At 38.0% G+C, this 17,081-nt stretch overlaps 1 protein-coding gene across 7 annotated transcripts in view; it reads left to right on the top strand.

Annotated features, from left to right (window-relative positions):
- The window catches only part of ZNF484 (zinc finger protein 484), an 89,458-nt gene that overhangs the window by 53,149 nt on the left and 19,228 nt on the right, over positions 1–17,081 (top strand). For 2 of the 7 annotated variants that reach the window (XM_033413649.2, XM_033413648.2), the window contains exons 1-2: positions 1,917–2,107; positions 12,101–12,145. Coding sequence is in view for 3 of the 7 variants with exons in the window: in XM_033413643.2 (XP_033269534.1) it covers positions 2,087–2,107; positions 12,101–12,145 (66 nt within the window). In the remaining 4 variants the exon portion in view is untranslated. Of the gene's footprint in view, positions 1–1,911; positions 2,108–12,100; positions 12,146–14,298; positions 14,401–17,081 lie in introns of those variants that run through there. The other 5 variants (XM_033413645.2, XM_033413646.2, XM_004284126.3 and 2 more) reach the window with 5 other exon arrangements.

Genomic DNA, 17,081 nt, shown 5'->3' with positions numbered 1-17,081 from the left:
TAGTCCATTGTATATACGTGCCACATCTTCTTTATCCATTCATCTGTCAATGGACACTTAGGTTGCTTCCATGTCCTGGCTACTGTAAATAGAGCTGCAATGAACATTGTGGTACATGACTCTTTTTGAATTATGGTTTTCTTAGGGTATATGCCCAGTAGTGGGATTGCTGGGTCATATGATAGTTCTATTGGTATTCTCTTTTTATTCTTTTGTTATCTGTAGGATCTACAGTGGTATCTTACATTTCATTCTTGTTTTTGGTAACTTATGTGTCCTCTAGAGGCTTGTCGATTTTATCACACTTCCCATGGAACAAGCTTATTGTTTTGTTTTCTGTATTGTTTATTCTTTTTTCAATTTTATTGTTTTTTGCTCATATTTTTATTATTTACTTCCTTCTTGTTTTTTTTTTTTTTTTTACTCTTCCTCTTCTAGTTTATTAATGTGGGAACTTAGGTTATTGATTTGAGAATTTTCTTCTTTTCTAATGTAAACATTTAGCAGTATAAAATTCCTCTCACCACTACTTTACTTGTCAACTACAAATTTTGATACATTTCGTTTCCACTTTCATTCATTTCAATATATTTTAAAAATTTCCTTGAGGGCTTCCCTGGTGGTGCAGTGGTTGAGAGTCTGCCTGCCAATGCAGGGGACACGGGCTCTTGCCCCGGTCCAGGAGGATCCCACATGCCGCGGAGCGGCTGGGCCCGTGAGCCATGACTGCTGGGCCTGCACGTCAGAGCCTGTGCTCCGCAACGGGAGAGGCCACAACAGTGAGAGGCCCGCATACCGCAAAAAAAAAAAAAAAAAAAAAATTTTCCTTGAGTCTTCTCTTTTGACCCATGGATTATTTAGAATTGTGTTGTTTAATTTACAAGTGTTAATTTCCCATTGTCTTTCTGTTACTGGTTTCTTGTTTGATTCTATTGTGTCCAGAGAACATACTCTTGATGGAGAAAATTTTGACATACTGAGGTATGGAGAAGTCATTTTGGCTTATACATGGTTCAGCCTGAACTTTGGGTGAACTAAAGCAGCCTGACTCCTGGCCTGTCAAGTACACACAGTGCATCTGCTTTAACCATTAAGGTAAAGAATGTCTGTTTCAAAGGTAAGGATAAATAACTCCCTTCCTATAGCTTCCAATGTTAACACTCCCTCAAAGATAAAGTTCCCTTTCCAGACACCAGAGTCTTGCTGTTTCACTGTATATGTAATAAATCTGTCTTTTTTGATAGCTTGAAGGAATATACCACTGTCATGTTTGATGTATGCTCTTTGTTCTGATAAGGTTTAAGCTTGTGCTAAAAACCATGCTTCAGGGGAGTGGTTCCTCAGAGCTATCTGAGAAGCTCTCTCCTGGGCTACAGTTCTCAGTTTGGCTCAAATAAAACTCTTTTATATTCCTATCTTAGATTGTTTACTTATTATTTCCATCAATACTAAGATTTCAGTTCTATTAAATTTGATAAGATTTGTTTTACAGTCCAGCTTATGGTATCCCTTGGTAAATGCTCCATAGGTGCTTGCATAGAATGTTTATTCTACTGTTTGGGTGCGGAGTGTTTAATAATTGCTGATTAGATATTATTGTTTGATGGTGTTTGAAGCCACAGGAGTTGGGGAAAGGCCTGGGGCTGCTTGGAGTGACCGACTCTGGTCACCCAGAGCTCTGGGTTGTTCCTGGCTTAATTCCAGTATACATACCTCTGGTCCACCTTTCCTCCTGACAACTCTTAACTACACACAAGTCTACGTCACTTCAACATGGCCGCCCACAGGCCTGAGTGACTACAGGGGCGCCGCCATAATGACTTCAAATTTAAGACATTTAGAGAGGGGCGGGGTTCAGCAGAGCGCCATGTTGGATACTGGCAAGTTTTGGCAAAGAAGTCGCTACTGAGCATGCGCACACCCAGGAGGCGCCTAAGGAATTCCGCAAGGACAGGGAGGGATCCAGAAAAAGGAAGCGGGTGCTGTTGTCGTTCCAGTGATTAAATGACCACTGTCTTGAAAGAGCGTGGGTGAGGGGCTGGTGAGTGCAGGGAGTTTCCGAGGGCTGAGTGAAGAGGTGTCTCTGATGTCCGTGAAGAACAATCGGGTCAGTGATGGAGGCGGTCAGTGGATGGAATAATAGGGGTCGGTGTGGTCTTGATGGTGGCTTCCCGGCGGATTGATAGTGGGGTCTTTAATGGTGGATCCGCGGAGACATGGGGTGGGAGTGATGGGGTCTATGATGGTGGATTCCCAGGCGGAGTGATAGGGTCTGTGGGATCTTTGATGTTGGATCTGTGGACGGATTCCCGGAGTCTGTGGGAAGTGGGGAGGATAACTGTGGGGGCCTGAGTAATGAAGGCTCTGAGGGGGAAGGATGCTAGATCTTCATTGATTTCCTCTCTTTTTTCTGCTTACTGGTTTGTTTCTATTTCTGATATTTTAAAAGTTGTCGATGGAAATAATAAATAATCATAACAGGAGTAGAAAAGAGTTTTATTTGAGCCAAACTGAGGACTGTAGCGCAGGAGATAGCGTCTCAGAAGGCTCTGAGAAACCTCTGGGTTGAAGCATGATTTTTAGCATAGTCTTATACTTTATCAGAACAAAAATCATACATCGAACATGACAGGGATATATTCCTTCAAGGTTTTAAGAGCACCAGATTTAGTACATGTAAAGTGAGAGAGCAGGACCTTGGTGTCTAGGAAGGGGATGCCATGTGAAGGGAGTTATTTATTTTTATCTTCGAAACAGACTTCTTTACTTTAATGGTTAAAGCAGATGTGCTGTGTGTGTTCACACAAGTTCAGGCAGAACCATGTATAAGCCAGAATGACTTCCCCATACCTCTGTATGTGAAAATTTTCTTTATTGTTATCATGGTACACTTTGCTAGAGACTTTTTGATCCCTTCCATATCCAGGTTAGTAGCTACTGTGTCATTCCTAATATTTATGTATCATTTTTCTTTCCCTTTTTTATTATCAATCATCTCAAGGTTTACTTTATTGGTCATTTTGAAGTACCGATTGTGTTTATGCTCTCTTCTGTTTTTATATTAATTTTATCTTTTTATTTTTAGATAGTTTCCCTTTTATCTCCATTTTATGTAAATTGCCATTCTTTCCCTTATTTTCCCAGTTTTATACTGGATACGTTTAGGGGTATAAAGTTTCTTTTATATACATCTTTATCTTTGAAATGTATAAGTTCAGTTTGATGTTCCACTTTGATCCTGAGTTATTGGAGTTTCTTCATTCCCAAATTATTGATATGTTTTGTTTATTTTAAATTTTATTATATTGTCATAAACTGTAGACTACAAAGTCTCAACTTTTAAAAATTTGTCAAGATTTTCCTTGAAGACAAGTTACACAAGTTACATTGAACTTTGTTCAATGGCTATAGGAGAAAGTATATTTTCTGTTTGTGTGGTACAAACTTCTTTTAATGTATATTAAATATAGCCTGTTAGTATTTTTCAAGTTTTTTTCTTTCCTATTTTTGGTCTACTTGATTCATCATATTCTGAAAAAGATATAAAAATAATCTCTCACTAATAATTCACTTTGTAGTTTTATATGCTTTTTTTGCTAGCTTTATTTGTGTGTGTTTGGGGGAGAGACACACATAAACCTAATGGTTAATGCATTTTGTATCATTTTTTTTCATTTATTGGATGCTATTATTACAGGATCCCTCTTTTCAGCAAAAAGCAATTTCAATTTTGAATTTCACTTTGGTATTTATATTGCTATCCTTGTTTTCACTTTCATTTCATTTGGATGATTTATCTTTGGCCAGGTCTTTATTTTATATTTCTATTTGTCTCATTGTTTAGGTTAACTACTTATAATAGATACATTTTAGTTTTCTTAAATCCAACCTATAACCTAGTCTTTGTTTGTCAATAGGATAATTTTACCTTTTCAGTTTAGTGTAATAATGATTTACCTGATTTTTATACCTTCTGTTTTAATGTTTACTATTTATTTTAACTCATTTTCTTTTCCTTTTTCATACTTTTATTGGATTGATGAAATTTCTGTTCATTGTTTCCATTCTACACCCCAGATAACTCCTGTTTTTTTCCTGAGATAGTTAAAAATGTTTTGTCATAGGATAGTATTATTAATTTTCTGTTTAATGGCCTCCTTATCACATAATCATCTTTTTAAATAATTACATATCTCTTGCAAAAATTATTGCTGAACAATTTTTCTATTTGCTGTTTCTCATCTGATTTATTTTACATTTGTTTGGAATACTTTTTGTGGGTATTTTCCTCAGGTAATGATAAGAGATATTCTTCAAGTGCTTTTATTTCTGAAAATGTCTTTGACCCTAACAGAAGTGGTCCTTTAGATGCTACTTCTGATGTCAGTTAGCTTTCATTACTGCAGATGGGGCATCTTGATTTTCTTAATTCTTTTTCTGTAAATAATCTGTTCTTTCACACATGATTTAGATGTGTTTTAGATTTTAAAGTTTACCTTTAAAATTCAAGAATATTCCTAGATTTGTTCACTGATTGAGCTCCAACTGGTGTGTGTGTTTGTGTGTAAATTTGTTGGAAAGGCTAATGGTGTAGGCCTAGTGAGTGGTGTGGATAGTGGTAGGAGTCCTTGGGTGATTTCTCAGAGTCCATCACAGGTGCAGGTATGTCTGGAATTGGAGTCTTGGGATCACTGTTGGAGATGCATTGTGGGTAGTGTGGACAAAGAACACTGCCTGCCATTTCAGTAAACAAAGTATGGTGTGGCTATCAAGCCATCAGCCACTGCAGCCACCCCCCACTGTGCATCCTGAGGGGAATCCAGAATGGGGAAAAGCAGGATATTGGCCCTAGATAGTTTGATGCATGTCAAAGGAATGATTTCAGTGAGCCCAGACTCTTGCATCTCCCATATATAGGAAAGTGCTAAATTTATTAACTTGAGATGTCTGGATTTTCTTTAATTGACAGTAATCTTTTGATGTTCCAATTAGATGGTTTTGGTTTTGTTTTGTTTTGCAAAAACTCATATATATTCTGGCTCCTCCCTTACCTCTTTGGAACAGTCCCTCAGAGCTATCTGAGGGGCTGTATCCTGGCTTAAGTCCTCAGTGAGTCTGCTGAATAAATAATAATCCTCACCTTTTAGGCTGTGCATTTTTTTTTCAGTCGACAGTAGTGATAACAGTGTGGAGGCCAGTTATTGGTACATGTGGTATTGTGATATAATAAGAAATACATATTTTGGTTTTCATCCACAGTTCCCAGCACATAGCTCCTAACACCTTTATTATTTCCTAAGTGATAAGGGCTATAGGGGCTTCTTTTGTTCCTGTGTCTTGAAATAGCATCAAAGGGCTAGGGTGAAATTAGTGGGGATTTTTTTGCTATAAAACGTTCCTTTCAACCACACCTGAAGTGATGTTTGGAAAGGCCCTAGTGAATTGCTGGATGGGGGCTGGTTGCCAGGGGAACCATGCAAATTATTAGCATTTTAGAACTTGAAACCCACTCTCTGGCTGGAGGTTGAATCAGTTGCCAATGGCCAGTTATTTAATCAATCATTTGTATATTGTGAAGCCTCCATAAAAACCCAGAAGTGTGGGGTTTGGAGAGTTTCTGGATTGAACATGTTGAGATTCTGGGAGAGAGATGCACTGCTTCCGACGTATCTTGCCATAACCATCTCTTCTACTCTACCTGGCTGTTTCTGAGTTATATTCTTTTATAATAAATTGGTAATCTAATAAGTAAAATATTTTCTTGAGTTCTATGAGCTGCTCTAGCAAATTAATGGAGACTGAGGAGGAGGTCGTGGGAACCTCTGATTATAACCGGTTGGTCAGAGCACAAGTAACAACCTGAACTTGTGATTGGCACCTGAAGTTGGGGTGGGGACAGTCTCGTAGGACTAAGCCCTTAACCTGTGTGATCTAGTTCTAACTCTTAAGTAGATGGTGTCAGAACTGAGTTAAATTGTAGAACACCCAGCTGGTGTTGTAGAATTGCTTGGTTTGCAGCCCCCTCCTCCCAACACACACAACACACACACACACACACACACACACACACACACACACATTTGGTGGCCAGAAGTGTTGAGAATAGAGGAAAAATACACAGGAGGAGTTTTTCCTTTTCAGGGTGTGATTGATGTAGAACCAGGACCATGAGATAGAGATGTTGGAGGTTCTGTGATCAGGGACTGTAGAATGAGTGATTGTGATCTCGTGGAGAGAGCAGTGAATGGTGGCTTGAAGCGAGATCTTAGTTCCATGCCCAAGAATTGGACCTGGGTAGCCTGGCTGAAGACCAAGAAGCCTAGCCCCTAGACCAGCAAGGGCAAAGTTTCCCTGGCTCTTGCCCCCTTTGAAAGCAAGAATGTTTCAAGGAGGCAGAAACCGTAAACACAGGTACAAAGTTTATTATTAGAGACACAGCACAACATGTGGGAGAGACATAGAGAAACAGTTTGTGTAGTTAAGACAGAAGCAAGGCAGAGACACACACCCGGAGAGAAAGAGTATGGGCATCCTCCCTAAGGAGGAGGAGTGAAGTAAAGAGGTGGTTAAATCATTTATATAAGGCATTTCGTCTGGGTCTTTGCTTATCTTTAATCAGTTATCTCACTTCTTTTTCCACACCTGACCTATCCTAGGTCCCTCCCTCACATGCATGCACATCTTTTTGCCAAGATGGATTCCAGTGCAGAAGCCTGTGGGAAGGTTAACACCACCTATTATGGGGTGGCACCCCCTCCCTTTTTTGACCCCTGAGGAGCCTTTCTATGCATGTGTAGTTGGGGAGGTCTCCTTGACCTCAAACATGAGAAATATGTGGTCTCTTCATCGTTTATCTGGGCAGGACTCAGCTCCTGTCTGCCCCTGCCATTACTGTTATCTTAAAGTGTCCACTGGAGGCAAAGTGCAGCTGTTTACCCTGTTCCTGTGTTCTTTCTATCTGGAAGTGTAAACAGGAAGCTGGCTGTAAATGTCTAACCTGGAGCCCATCTATTTCTTGCCTCAAGAAATATAAACAGAGGATGGTTGTAAATGTCTAGCCTGGAACCCATCTATCTTCTGCCTCAATTGCGGCCTGTGGGAAGCAGGACAAGGGAACCAGTGATTCTGATGTGTGAGTAATGGCTGCTGGGGTGAGGTCAGTGTGCAGCAGTTGACAGTTGTAGTAAGCAGATTGAGGAGTGGGAGTGAGGAATTGAGTGTCAGGGTTGGTGATGACTTGAGGGGCTGGTGAAGTCAGATAATGTTTGATACAGTAATTGCATTCTATGTGGATTACTGATCTTGTAATAATAGCAGTAATTAATATATAACAAGCAGGTATGTGCCACACGTGGACTGAGTGCTTTTTAAGTATTATAAAATTGGTTTATCTTAAAAGTATAAGGATGAGGAAACTGAGACTGAAGTAAGTTCTTCAGATTGTCACAGCTAGAAGATGGAAGACCTGGGATTCAAATGTACATTGATTTGGCTCCACACCTCATATATTTCCCCTGTGCCACCCTGTTCCATACTGTTTGATGCACTCTTGCGAGGACAGCTGAGAGGCTGTCACTGAGTGGCACTCTCTCTGTCAGGATCCCTTTGTGTTTCCACAGAGCCCTGAGGTCAGACCACTTAGTTGAACCTTCAGGATCATTTTTTCAGACTCCAGCCCAACTTGGCCCGATAATCACTGGCAGTCTTTGGACCCTCACTCAACTTAGGGCTCCTGGGAAGACTGGAGTTCTAAGGAAACAGAGGTGAAGCTCATTGTGAACATGCCAGCCAAAAAGAGCTTGTCTCATAGATCCCATATCCAGTTCAAATCCTGGCTTGGCAGGAATATGACAGTTCCTGTGAGTGGGGAGGGGGAAGCCCAGAAGCACGAATCTTCTCAGAGGTGGACTTGCTGAAACAAAGCATGATCCTTTGCAATGTGAACAATGCATGGCCCATGTCATGTACTCAAAGGCTGTTCCCTGTAGTGGGAGAGGATTTATTTTTTTAAGTTTTTATTATAGAAAATTTCAAACATACAGGAAAGTAGAGAAAATGTTATAATGAACCTACAAATGCCCTCATCACCCAGTCTCAATAATTATCAACTATTTGCCAGTGTTGTTTCACCTATCTCTTCTCACTTGCTTTGTTCTAGTTAGAATATCTTAAAACAAATCTTGGATACCATGTCATTTCACCCACAAATACTTTAGCATGCAAATCCAACTGATGTGGACTTTTTTCTCCCACATAACCCCCAGGCCATTACTCACCTAACAAAAGTTACAGTAGCTCCTTAATATCATCTGCTATTCAATCTATAGTCAGAGTTCTCTGATTATTTTGGACAAAGAAAGTTGTCATCTGCTGTATCAGTAAACAAAGGAAGTTGTGGTCAACAATCCATCAGCCACTGCACTCGCCCCCACTGTGCACCCTGAGGGGATTCAGTATGGAAAAAACCCAGGATACTGGCCCTAGATATTTAAGGTGCATATCAAAGCCATGATTTAATGAGCCCAGACTCTCGAATCTTCCCATACATAGAGAACTGCTAAATTCATTAACTTGAGATGTCTGGATTTTCTTTTTCTTTTCTTTTTTAAAAATTTTTATTGGATATAGTTGATTTACAATGTTGTGTTAGTTTCAGGTGTACAGCAAAGTGAATCAGTTATACTTATGCATATATCCACTTTTTTTTAGATTCTTTTCCCATATAGACTATTACAGTGGATTTTCTTTAACAGTAATCTTTTCATGTTCCAGCTACCTAATTTTTTTTTTTTTTTTTTTTTTTGTAAAAACTCCTATATATCCTGGCTCCTCCCTTACCTTTTTGGAACAGTCTCTCAGAGCTATCTGAGAGGCTGCCTCCTGGGCTTAAGTTCTCAGCAATTCCGCCGAATAAAACATAATTCTCACCTTTTAGGTTGTGCATTTTTTTCAGCTGATGTTATCTAAAAAATGACTTTTTAAACTTTTCCTATGAAAATTTAAAAAATACAAATGTAGAGAAACTAGTATAAAGAAGCTTCATTTAGGGGACTTCCCTGGTGGTCCAGTGGTAAAGAATTCGCCTTCCAATGCAGGGGATGCGGGTTCAATCCCTGGTCAGGGAACTAGGATCCCACATGCCACGGGTCAACTAAGCCTGTGCACCACAGCTACTGAGCTTGTACGCCTCAACTAGAGAGCCCATGTGCCACAAACTACAGAGCCCATGCGCTCTGGAGCCCGTGTGCCATAACTAGAGAAGAGAAAAACCCCACGCCACAACTAGAGAGAAGCCCTCGTGCCGCAATTACCCATCAATTTTCACAATTATCAACTCATGCCCAGTCATTTGTCGTCTATCCCTTCCTCCAATATTTCTTTTCTTCTGCTGGATTATTTTGAAGCAAATCTCAAAGATTTTGTCATTTTATCCATAAATATTTCAATATGTAAAATTCCTTTAATAAAAATAGCCACGGTGATATTATCACACCTTAAAAAATTACAATACATTTTAAAGTATCATTTTATGTGGATTGGATTGGTAAGATTTAGAGGCTTGATCAGATTCAGATTCCTTTTTTTGTTTTTGTCTTTTGGGGAGCAAGACTACTTCCCATGTGATATACTTGATCAGGAGGCACATAATGTCTGGTTATCTGTTTTGTGATGTGAGCAGCCATTGATGATTGTTTCTTAGATCCATATTTCATTATGTGTGCAAAATGGACATTTCTATTTCTACCATTCTTTTACTTTGTTGACTTATAAAAATGCATAATGTGAGAGTTGAGAGTTGTCTTATTTGGGGCAAAATGAGGACTATAGCCCAGGAGACTGTTTTATATAGCTCTGAGAAACTGCTCTGAGAGCTAGCGGGGAGGGTCAGTATTATATATGATTCAGGTGAAGGGGGTGGTACGTACAGTCAAGCACACATTTTGGCAAAGTCTTGCTGCTAGTCCTGCGAAGGTTGCTGCTAGTCACAAGGAGCAGATGTCTCTGTTAATGATTTTAATGCCTTTCTAGATATGAGGAGATGCAAGAATTTGGGCTCATAAAATATTCTCCTGAAAATATCTTACTATCTGCAGGGCTGTTCTGCCAGTTTTTGCCAGAGCATCAAGTGCCTCATTCCTGATCTCCACCCTGAACTCCTTTCAGGATGTGTTGAAGGTCAGCAGCTGCAGTGGCTAGTGACTTAACCCTTGTAGAGGCAGATGGCAAGTGCCAATTTTTAGTTGGCAACTTGTAGCTGGAATAAGTATATAAGCAGAAAAAGAAATTCCTTCATGAAGTGTTTGGTTATGCTTGACTGAATCTTTTGCTTTTTGACAAGTTTCAAAAATAACGGTTTGATTCCCTAATACTTTCCAAAGGTGCTAGAAATGTTCTCTCTCTTGATCTGGATGGCAGATGTGAAAAATAGGGGAAAGTGATGTATACTTAATATTAATGTACTTTACATAAGTTATACCACACAAAAAAATTAGCAAAGAAGTAACCAAAATGTTGTTTATATTAGAAAGTGTATGTTAGAAGCAAAAATGTTAAAAGTCCATCATAAAAAGATAATGGGGAGGATAGGTCTAGGGTAAAAGGGACACAGTCCCCAATGTATGAGTCTCGATTGGAACATGCTTTCAACAAAACAGCAAGAAAAGGTTTTTCTGGTGTCATTGGGAATTTTGAATATGAGCTGAATATTCAAGTGTTATAGAATTGCTAATAATTTTCTCAGGCATGATAATAATCTTTTAGGAGATTGATGTTATGAATTTAGGCATGAAGTGTCATGACATCTGCAACTTTCAAATGGTTCAGCCAAAAAAACCCTATATACACTAGTATACTCATATATATGTATGCATTTACATGTAACTATATGTGTATGTAGAAAGATTAAACAAATATGGCAAAATACTAATTGTTGAAACTAGATGGAAGGTATATGTGTATTTCTTGTACTAATAATTCAACTCTTTATGTTAGAAAACTCAATAAAAAAATTAGAGGGGCTTCCCTGGTGGCGCAGTGGTTGAGAGTCCGCCTGCCGATGCAGGGGACACGGGTTCGTGCCCCGGTCCGGGAAGATCCCACATGTAGCAGAACGGCTAGGCCCGGAGCGGCTGAGCCTGCGCGTCCGGAGCCTGTGCTCCGCAACGGGAGAGGCCACAACAGTGAGAGGCCCGCGTACCACACACACACAAAAAAAATTAGAAAACAGTGGCTTCAGTTAGTAGGTGACTTAGGTCTTAAGGTTTATTAACTAGAACCAAATCCACTTACTATGTTGTAGTTAAGACAAAGTTTCCATTGACAGTTCCCTTTTAAGAATGGGAAGCGGGAATTCCCTGGTGGCTCAGTGGTTAGGACTCAGCACTTTCACTGCTGGGTCCTGGTTCAATTCCTGTTCTGGTAGCTAAGATCCCGCAAGCCGTGGGGTGTGGCCCCCCACAAAAAGAACTGTAAGCAAAGAACAGTGAAAAAGCTAGCAGTCGCCCTTTTTTTGGTCTTACTTATGGATGTTCTCACTACTTGTGAGGGGCTGGTCACAGAAGCTCAGAGCAAAATCATTAAAAAGTTACTTTGCTTTTTACTAGCAAATAAGAAAAATATAAACATTCAAATTACTTATAATTTTACCATCACCCAAATATTATATCTGTTAACATATAGTTCCTTCCAGATAATTTTCTCTATGTGCATGAATTCATTCATGTATGTGTGTATGTACACACATATTATTCAATGAAAATGGACTCATACTGTTTGGTACATATTTTTACTTAGCATTTTAACACATTTTTCTACAGTAGTTTAATTTTACATGACATTATGTCTATATTATGCCCTATAAAGTATTTAAAGCTGTCCACAATTATTGTTATCAAGATGTTTCTAAACTTTTTTTTTTGGTATTAACTGGTAAAACTCCTGGATTTAAATCTTTGTGCAACACAGGATGATTTTTTTATAATGTAATTCTAGGAGTAAGTTTTTGGGTCAGTTGCATGGACACTAAATGATGTATATGTCCATGTGTGCCATTGACACACTTCCTTCTCTCATCGGTCCCTCTATCAATCTGTTTTTTCAGATCTCTGCCCCTTTCCCAGAAGAACCAGAAATGACCAAGTCCCTGGTGAGTTCTTATTTGTTCATGTATTTATTTGTTGCTTTCTTTATTTTTTAGTGGATTTTAGGAGGCATCTATTAACCCATATAGTAAATGTGTAAGTATAAATAAATGAAAACTGAGATCAGAGAAAGTAAAGAAGAGATTATCAACTCCAAGTCAAGCTTGGATTATAGGTATATGTGAGTTGTGTGGCTTCACACAGTTATGAACTTTGAACTGTAAAATTGTCTCTGATCTTCCTGAAAGACATAGCAATGATGGAAGTGAAATACATGGTTTATATTGTTGAAAAGTAATTTATTTCATCTATAGTAACTATTTCCTGGTTTTTGATGTTTGAGAAAATTTTTGATAGATCTTCAGATGAATGGAGATAGGACAGTGTCTTTAACAACCCTGTTAGAAGTTCACTAACAGGTTTTCTATAGTGACTTACAAAGCAGTGCGTTTCACACTGGCACATGACTTCAGATTCTGATTTAATAGGACTGGGATTCCCACAGGATGTTAGTGCTGCTGGTGCAAGGACCACCTTGTGAGGCAAAGTTTTGAGTGAATGGATGTTGAGTTTTGTCAGTTGCTTTTTCTGCATCAGTTGACATGGTCAGGTGATTTTCCTTTTTAGCTTATTGCTGCCATAGATTACATTGATTGATTTTCACATATTGAGCAGGCTTGCAACCTCTGAATAATTTCCAGTTGGTCATGACATACACTTCTTTTTATATATTTGTATTTGCTAGTATATTTTTTAAGGATTTTTGTATCATGTTTAGGAGGGATATTGTTCTATTTTTTTCTTTCATTACTACTATGCATGGATGAAAGTCCCAAAACTCCACTTGGCTTTTTTCTTTTTCCATACCACTCCATTGGAGTGTGATGGGGCCCCTCTGTTCAACCAGGTAAGAGTGGGAATCTAAGCTACCCACTGGGTCTTTGCTGATGGGCATGGGATCAGGCCCAGAGTTTTCTGTTTATTTATTATGTTTGGCTGGAGCATGTTTTGCCTAAACGTTTTCTGTTTCTAGATTGCCCCTTTCCTGGTCTTTTAGCTAGAGAGAGCAGACTTTTCTGTGAGTTTTTTTGTTGTGCCTTTGTTGGTATTTCTGGGTTGTAGGCTTTTCTAGTACTTGCTCAGGGCTGTATGAGTCAATAGACTTCAGGAAACTCATGCTGTGTAGTTCCTTGGTTCCTGAGGTCCCTAGACAGTTTGCTTTTTTTTCTTTAAGCTTTCAGTCTTCTTATGTTTGCTTTATGGATAATGTCTATGGTTACTAGAGGTACTTAGTGGGTGAATAGGGACAAGTGCGTCTACTCTGTTCTTCCAGGGGTTGAAGTCAGTTCATTGATTTTTTTTTTAAAGGAGGAGTTATTTATATATTAAGCATGGTCTTTTTTTTTTCAATTTTTTTACATGTTTGTTCTTTGCATTTTAACTTTTAAAAGTAAATATTTAATTTTGAATATCATTAAGGTTATAGATATGTTTACTCAATCAAATAGTTTTTTGAAGCTTCATTTAAAAAAAAAAACAAACCACCTGTTAGCTGCTCTCTTATCCCTCAAATTGCAGCTTCTTAAAGGTAATCACATCACTCTGAACTCAATTGAACTGATTTTTTTAGTATTTATGTTCCCATGTCTAAATAACATGTTTATATTGGTACCTTTTGGTTTTCAGTTTTAGGCAGTTTCTACTGACTTAGCACAATGGAAAATAGGAATTTAACTCTCTTTCAGACACTTAAGGCTTCAACACTTATACGAACATTTCTTCTTCCCCTCCTTCTAATATAGGTATGTCATAATTTTGGGTAAATCAATAGGCTGTATTTATTAATATGATTATTTTAATTATATTCACAGCTGAACCATTTATTTTACCTTTTATGCACTATTTTTTGTTTTACCTGGAATTTATTATTGTTTGGTTTAATCATGTTTCATTTTACATATTTGGATCACTAATTCAACTTCACATTCTTCCCAGGTATATAAATATCTTCTCAATATGTTAAAATATATTAGATAATAACAGTAATCACAAACATTAATATAGGCTTACTATATGCTAGGCACTATAAACATTCTCTATTAACTGATTTAATCATAACCCCTTTGAGGTATCTATAATCATTATCCTCATTTTACAGAGAAGGAAACAGATCCACAGAGAAGTAACTTGCCCTGGGTCACACTGCTAGTAAGTGGTGAAGCCAGAAGTAAAACCCAAGCAATTTGGCTCCAGAATATAGGTATTTATTTCAGCTGTTGAAAGAAGCTTCCCTTAGAGTCTTTGACCTGCTTGAAGTTGCTCTCTATTTGATACTCATCTACTGACTTGGGGGTCTCCCTTTGGCATGATACTAGGAATTCCTTTCATGTCTCTCAAGTATTGGAGCTCTTGTTTTCTGGCTGTTTCCTGATTTATGCTTTCATTTTTAGAGAATATTATCCAGTAGCTCTCTAGAAAGTATTGTGTGGAAAGTAAATTTTTTGAGACCTTGCATGTCTGGAAATATTTTTATTTTACCCTCAGTAATTTCATAGCTAATTCTAGATTGTAAGTCATTTTTACTCAGAAATTTTAAGCCACTCTTTTTACTTTTACTATCCCATCTTTTCTTACTGGGTGTGATAGGCAGAATAATAACCCCCAAAGGTATCCACATCCTAATTCCTGAAACCCGTGAATATGTTACTTCACATGACAATAGGGACTTTGAAGATGTGATTAAGTTAAGGATTTTGAGATGGGGTGATTATTCTGGGTTATCTGGGAGGGCCCAGTGTAATCACAGTTCCTTATAAGTGAAAGAGGGAGGCAGAAGGGTCAGAGTCAAGGGGAGATTTGAAGATGCTACTCTGCTGGCTTTGAAGATAGAGGAAGGGACCACGAGCCTCTTAGAAGTCATATAAGACAAGGAAATGGATTCTTCCTTATAGCCTCCAGAAGGAGTGCATCCAACACACTGATTTTAGCCCAGTAAGACCTATTTTCAACTTCTGACCTCCAGAACTGTAAGATAATAAATTTGTGTTTTAAGTTTGTGGCAATTTGTTGCAGCAGCAATAGGAAACCATTACAGATTTTGGTACCTGGAAGTGGAATGATGCTGTAACAAATACCCAAAAATGTCAAATGGCTTCGGAATTTGGTAATAGAAACTGTAAAAATTTTGAAGAGTATAATAGCAAGAGCCTAGATTTCCTCGAACAGATTGATAATAGAAATATGAATGTTAACTCTGCTAGAGGACTCAGAATGAAGTGAGGAGCACACTAGGAAAAAAGCTATATTGTTTTAGAGAATATTTCAATTATTATAAACAGACTATTGATAGAAATATGGGTGTTAATGGTGCCGCTGCCGAAGACTCAGAAGGAAATGAGGAACATGTTACTGGAAACTAGAGGAAAAGGAATCTCTGTTATACAGTGGCAGAAAGCTTAGCTGAATTTTGTCCTGTAGTTATGTGAAAAGCAGATTTGTCAATGATGAACTTGTATTTTTCTCAGAGGAGATTTTCAAGCAAAAGGTTGAAGATCTAGCCTGGTTTCTTCTTCTTGCTTATAGTAAAATATGAATGTTAAGAGACAGATTGAAGGAAGAACTGTTGAGCAAAAAGGAACTAGATTTGATGTTTTGGGAAATTTTGGGGCTATCAAGATTCCAAAAGATGCTAAAATTAGTTTCACTGTAGGAAAGTATGCTCTTGAGAGAAAGTCAAAGGTGTGGAAAGATGCTTGTATATATTTCTAGGTTTTTAGAAAAAAACCTAGGTATTTAGCAGGATGAATAGGGTGGAATGCATTTAACTTTTTTTTTTTTTTGAACTGGAAGTCTCAATCTTTGCTGTTAATTTGATTGTTTAATTTATTTATATTTAATGCAATTACTGATATACTTGAATTTATATCCAGGTTTTTTTTTCTTTATTTCTTTCTTTCTTTTTAAATTAATTAATTAATTATTTTGGCTGCATTGGGTCTTTGTTGCCGGGCACGGGCTCTCTCTAGTTGTGGCGAGCGGGAGCTACTCTTTGTTGTGGTACCCAGGCTTCTCATTGTGGTGGCTTCTTTGTTGGGGAGCATGGGCTCTAGGCACACGGGCTTCAGTAGTTGTGGCATGCGGGCTCAGTAGTTGTAGTGTGAGGGCTTAGTTGCTCCGCAGTATGTGGGATCTTCCTGGACCAAGGCTCGAACCCGTGTCCCCTGCATTGGCAGGCAGATTCTTAATCACTATGTCACCAGGGAAGTCCTATATCCAGTTTTATTAGTTTTATGTTTGAACTGTCTGTTTAATATTATTTTTACATTCCTTTCTTGACTTTCTTTTAGATTAGTCAAAATTTTAATTTTGTTAACTTGCTTGTTATACATTCTTTCATTTGTTTCCCTAGATATTACAATATCCATTTTTAACTCATTATTCCCTTGCCCCCTTCTCAGTAGATACTAAAACACCTTAATTCCATTTGCTGCATTTAAATTCTACACATATTTTAAACTTCACAAGATATTACTGTTACTGTTTTTGCATAGTCAGTATTTACAGTATTGTAAAGTGGGATTTGAGAAACTTCATGAATCTTTGAGTTGCTGTCATTCACCATTACTTTTTCAAATTTTGCTTCTGCCTCATATTCTCCCTCTTTATCTTCTCAGACTACAATATGTTATTCCTTTTCACTGTGTTGTACATGTGATACGTCACATGCACTTGTGTTTATTTTATTAAAAAAAACCTCTGTGGTCTGGTTTGTATATTTTCTGTTTGCTTGTCTTCCATTTCAGTAATTCTGTATTCTGCTATTAAACCTCTATCAGTTCTTAATTTTAGACACTGAATTTTTGTTTTCATTTGATATCTTTATTATAAGTCCCATTTTCTCTAATGAAATTCTCCATCTTTTCTTCTAACTCCAAAGTGCTG

The sequence above is a fragment of the Orcinus orca genome, chromosome 6 (assembly GCF_937001465.1).
Source record: "Orcinus orca chromosome 6, mOrcOrc1.1, whole genome shotgun sequence".
NCBI classification, from domain to species: domain Eukaryota; kingdom Metazoa; phylum Chordata; class Mammalia; order Artiodactyla; family Delphinidae; genus Orcinus; species Orcinus orca.
Note: the sequence above shows the minus strand (reverse complement) of the source record. Positions and strands in the feature narration are given on the sequence as shown.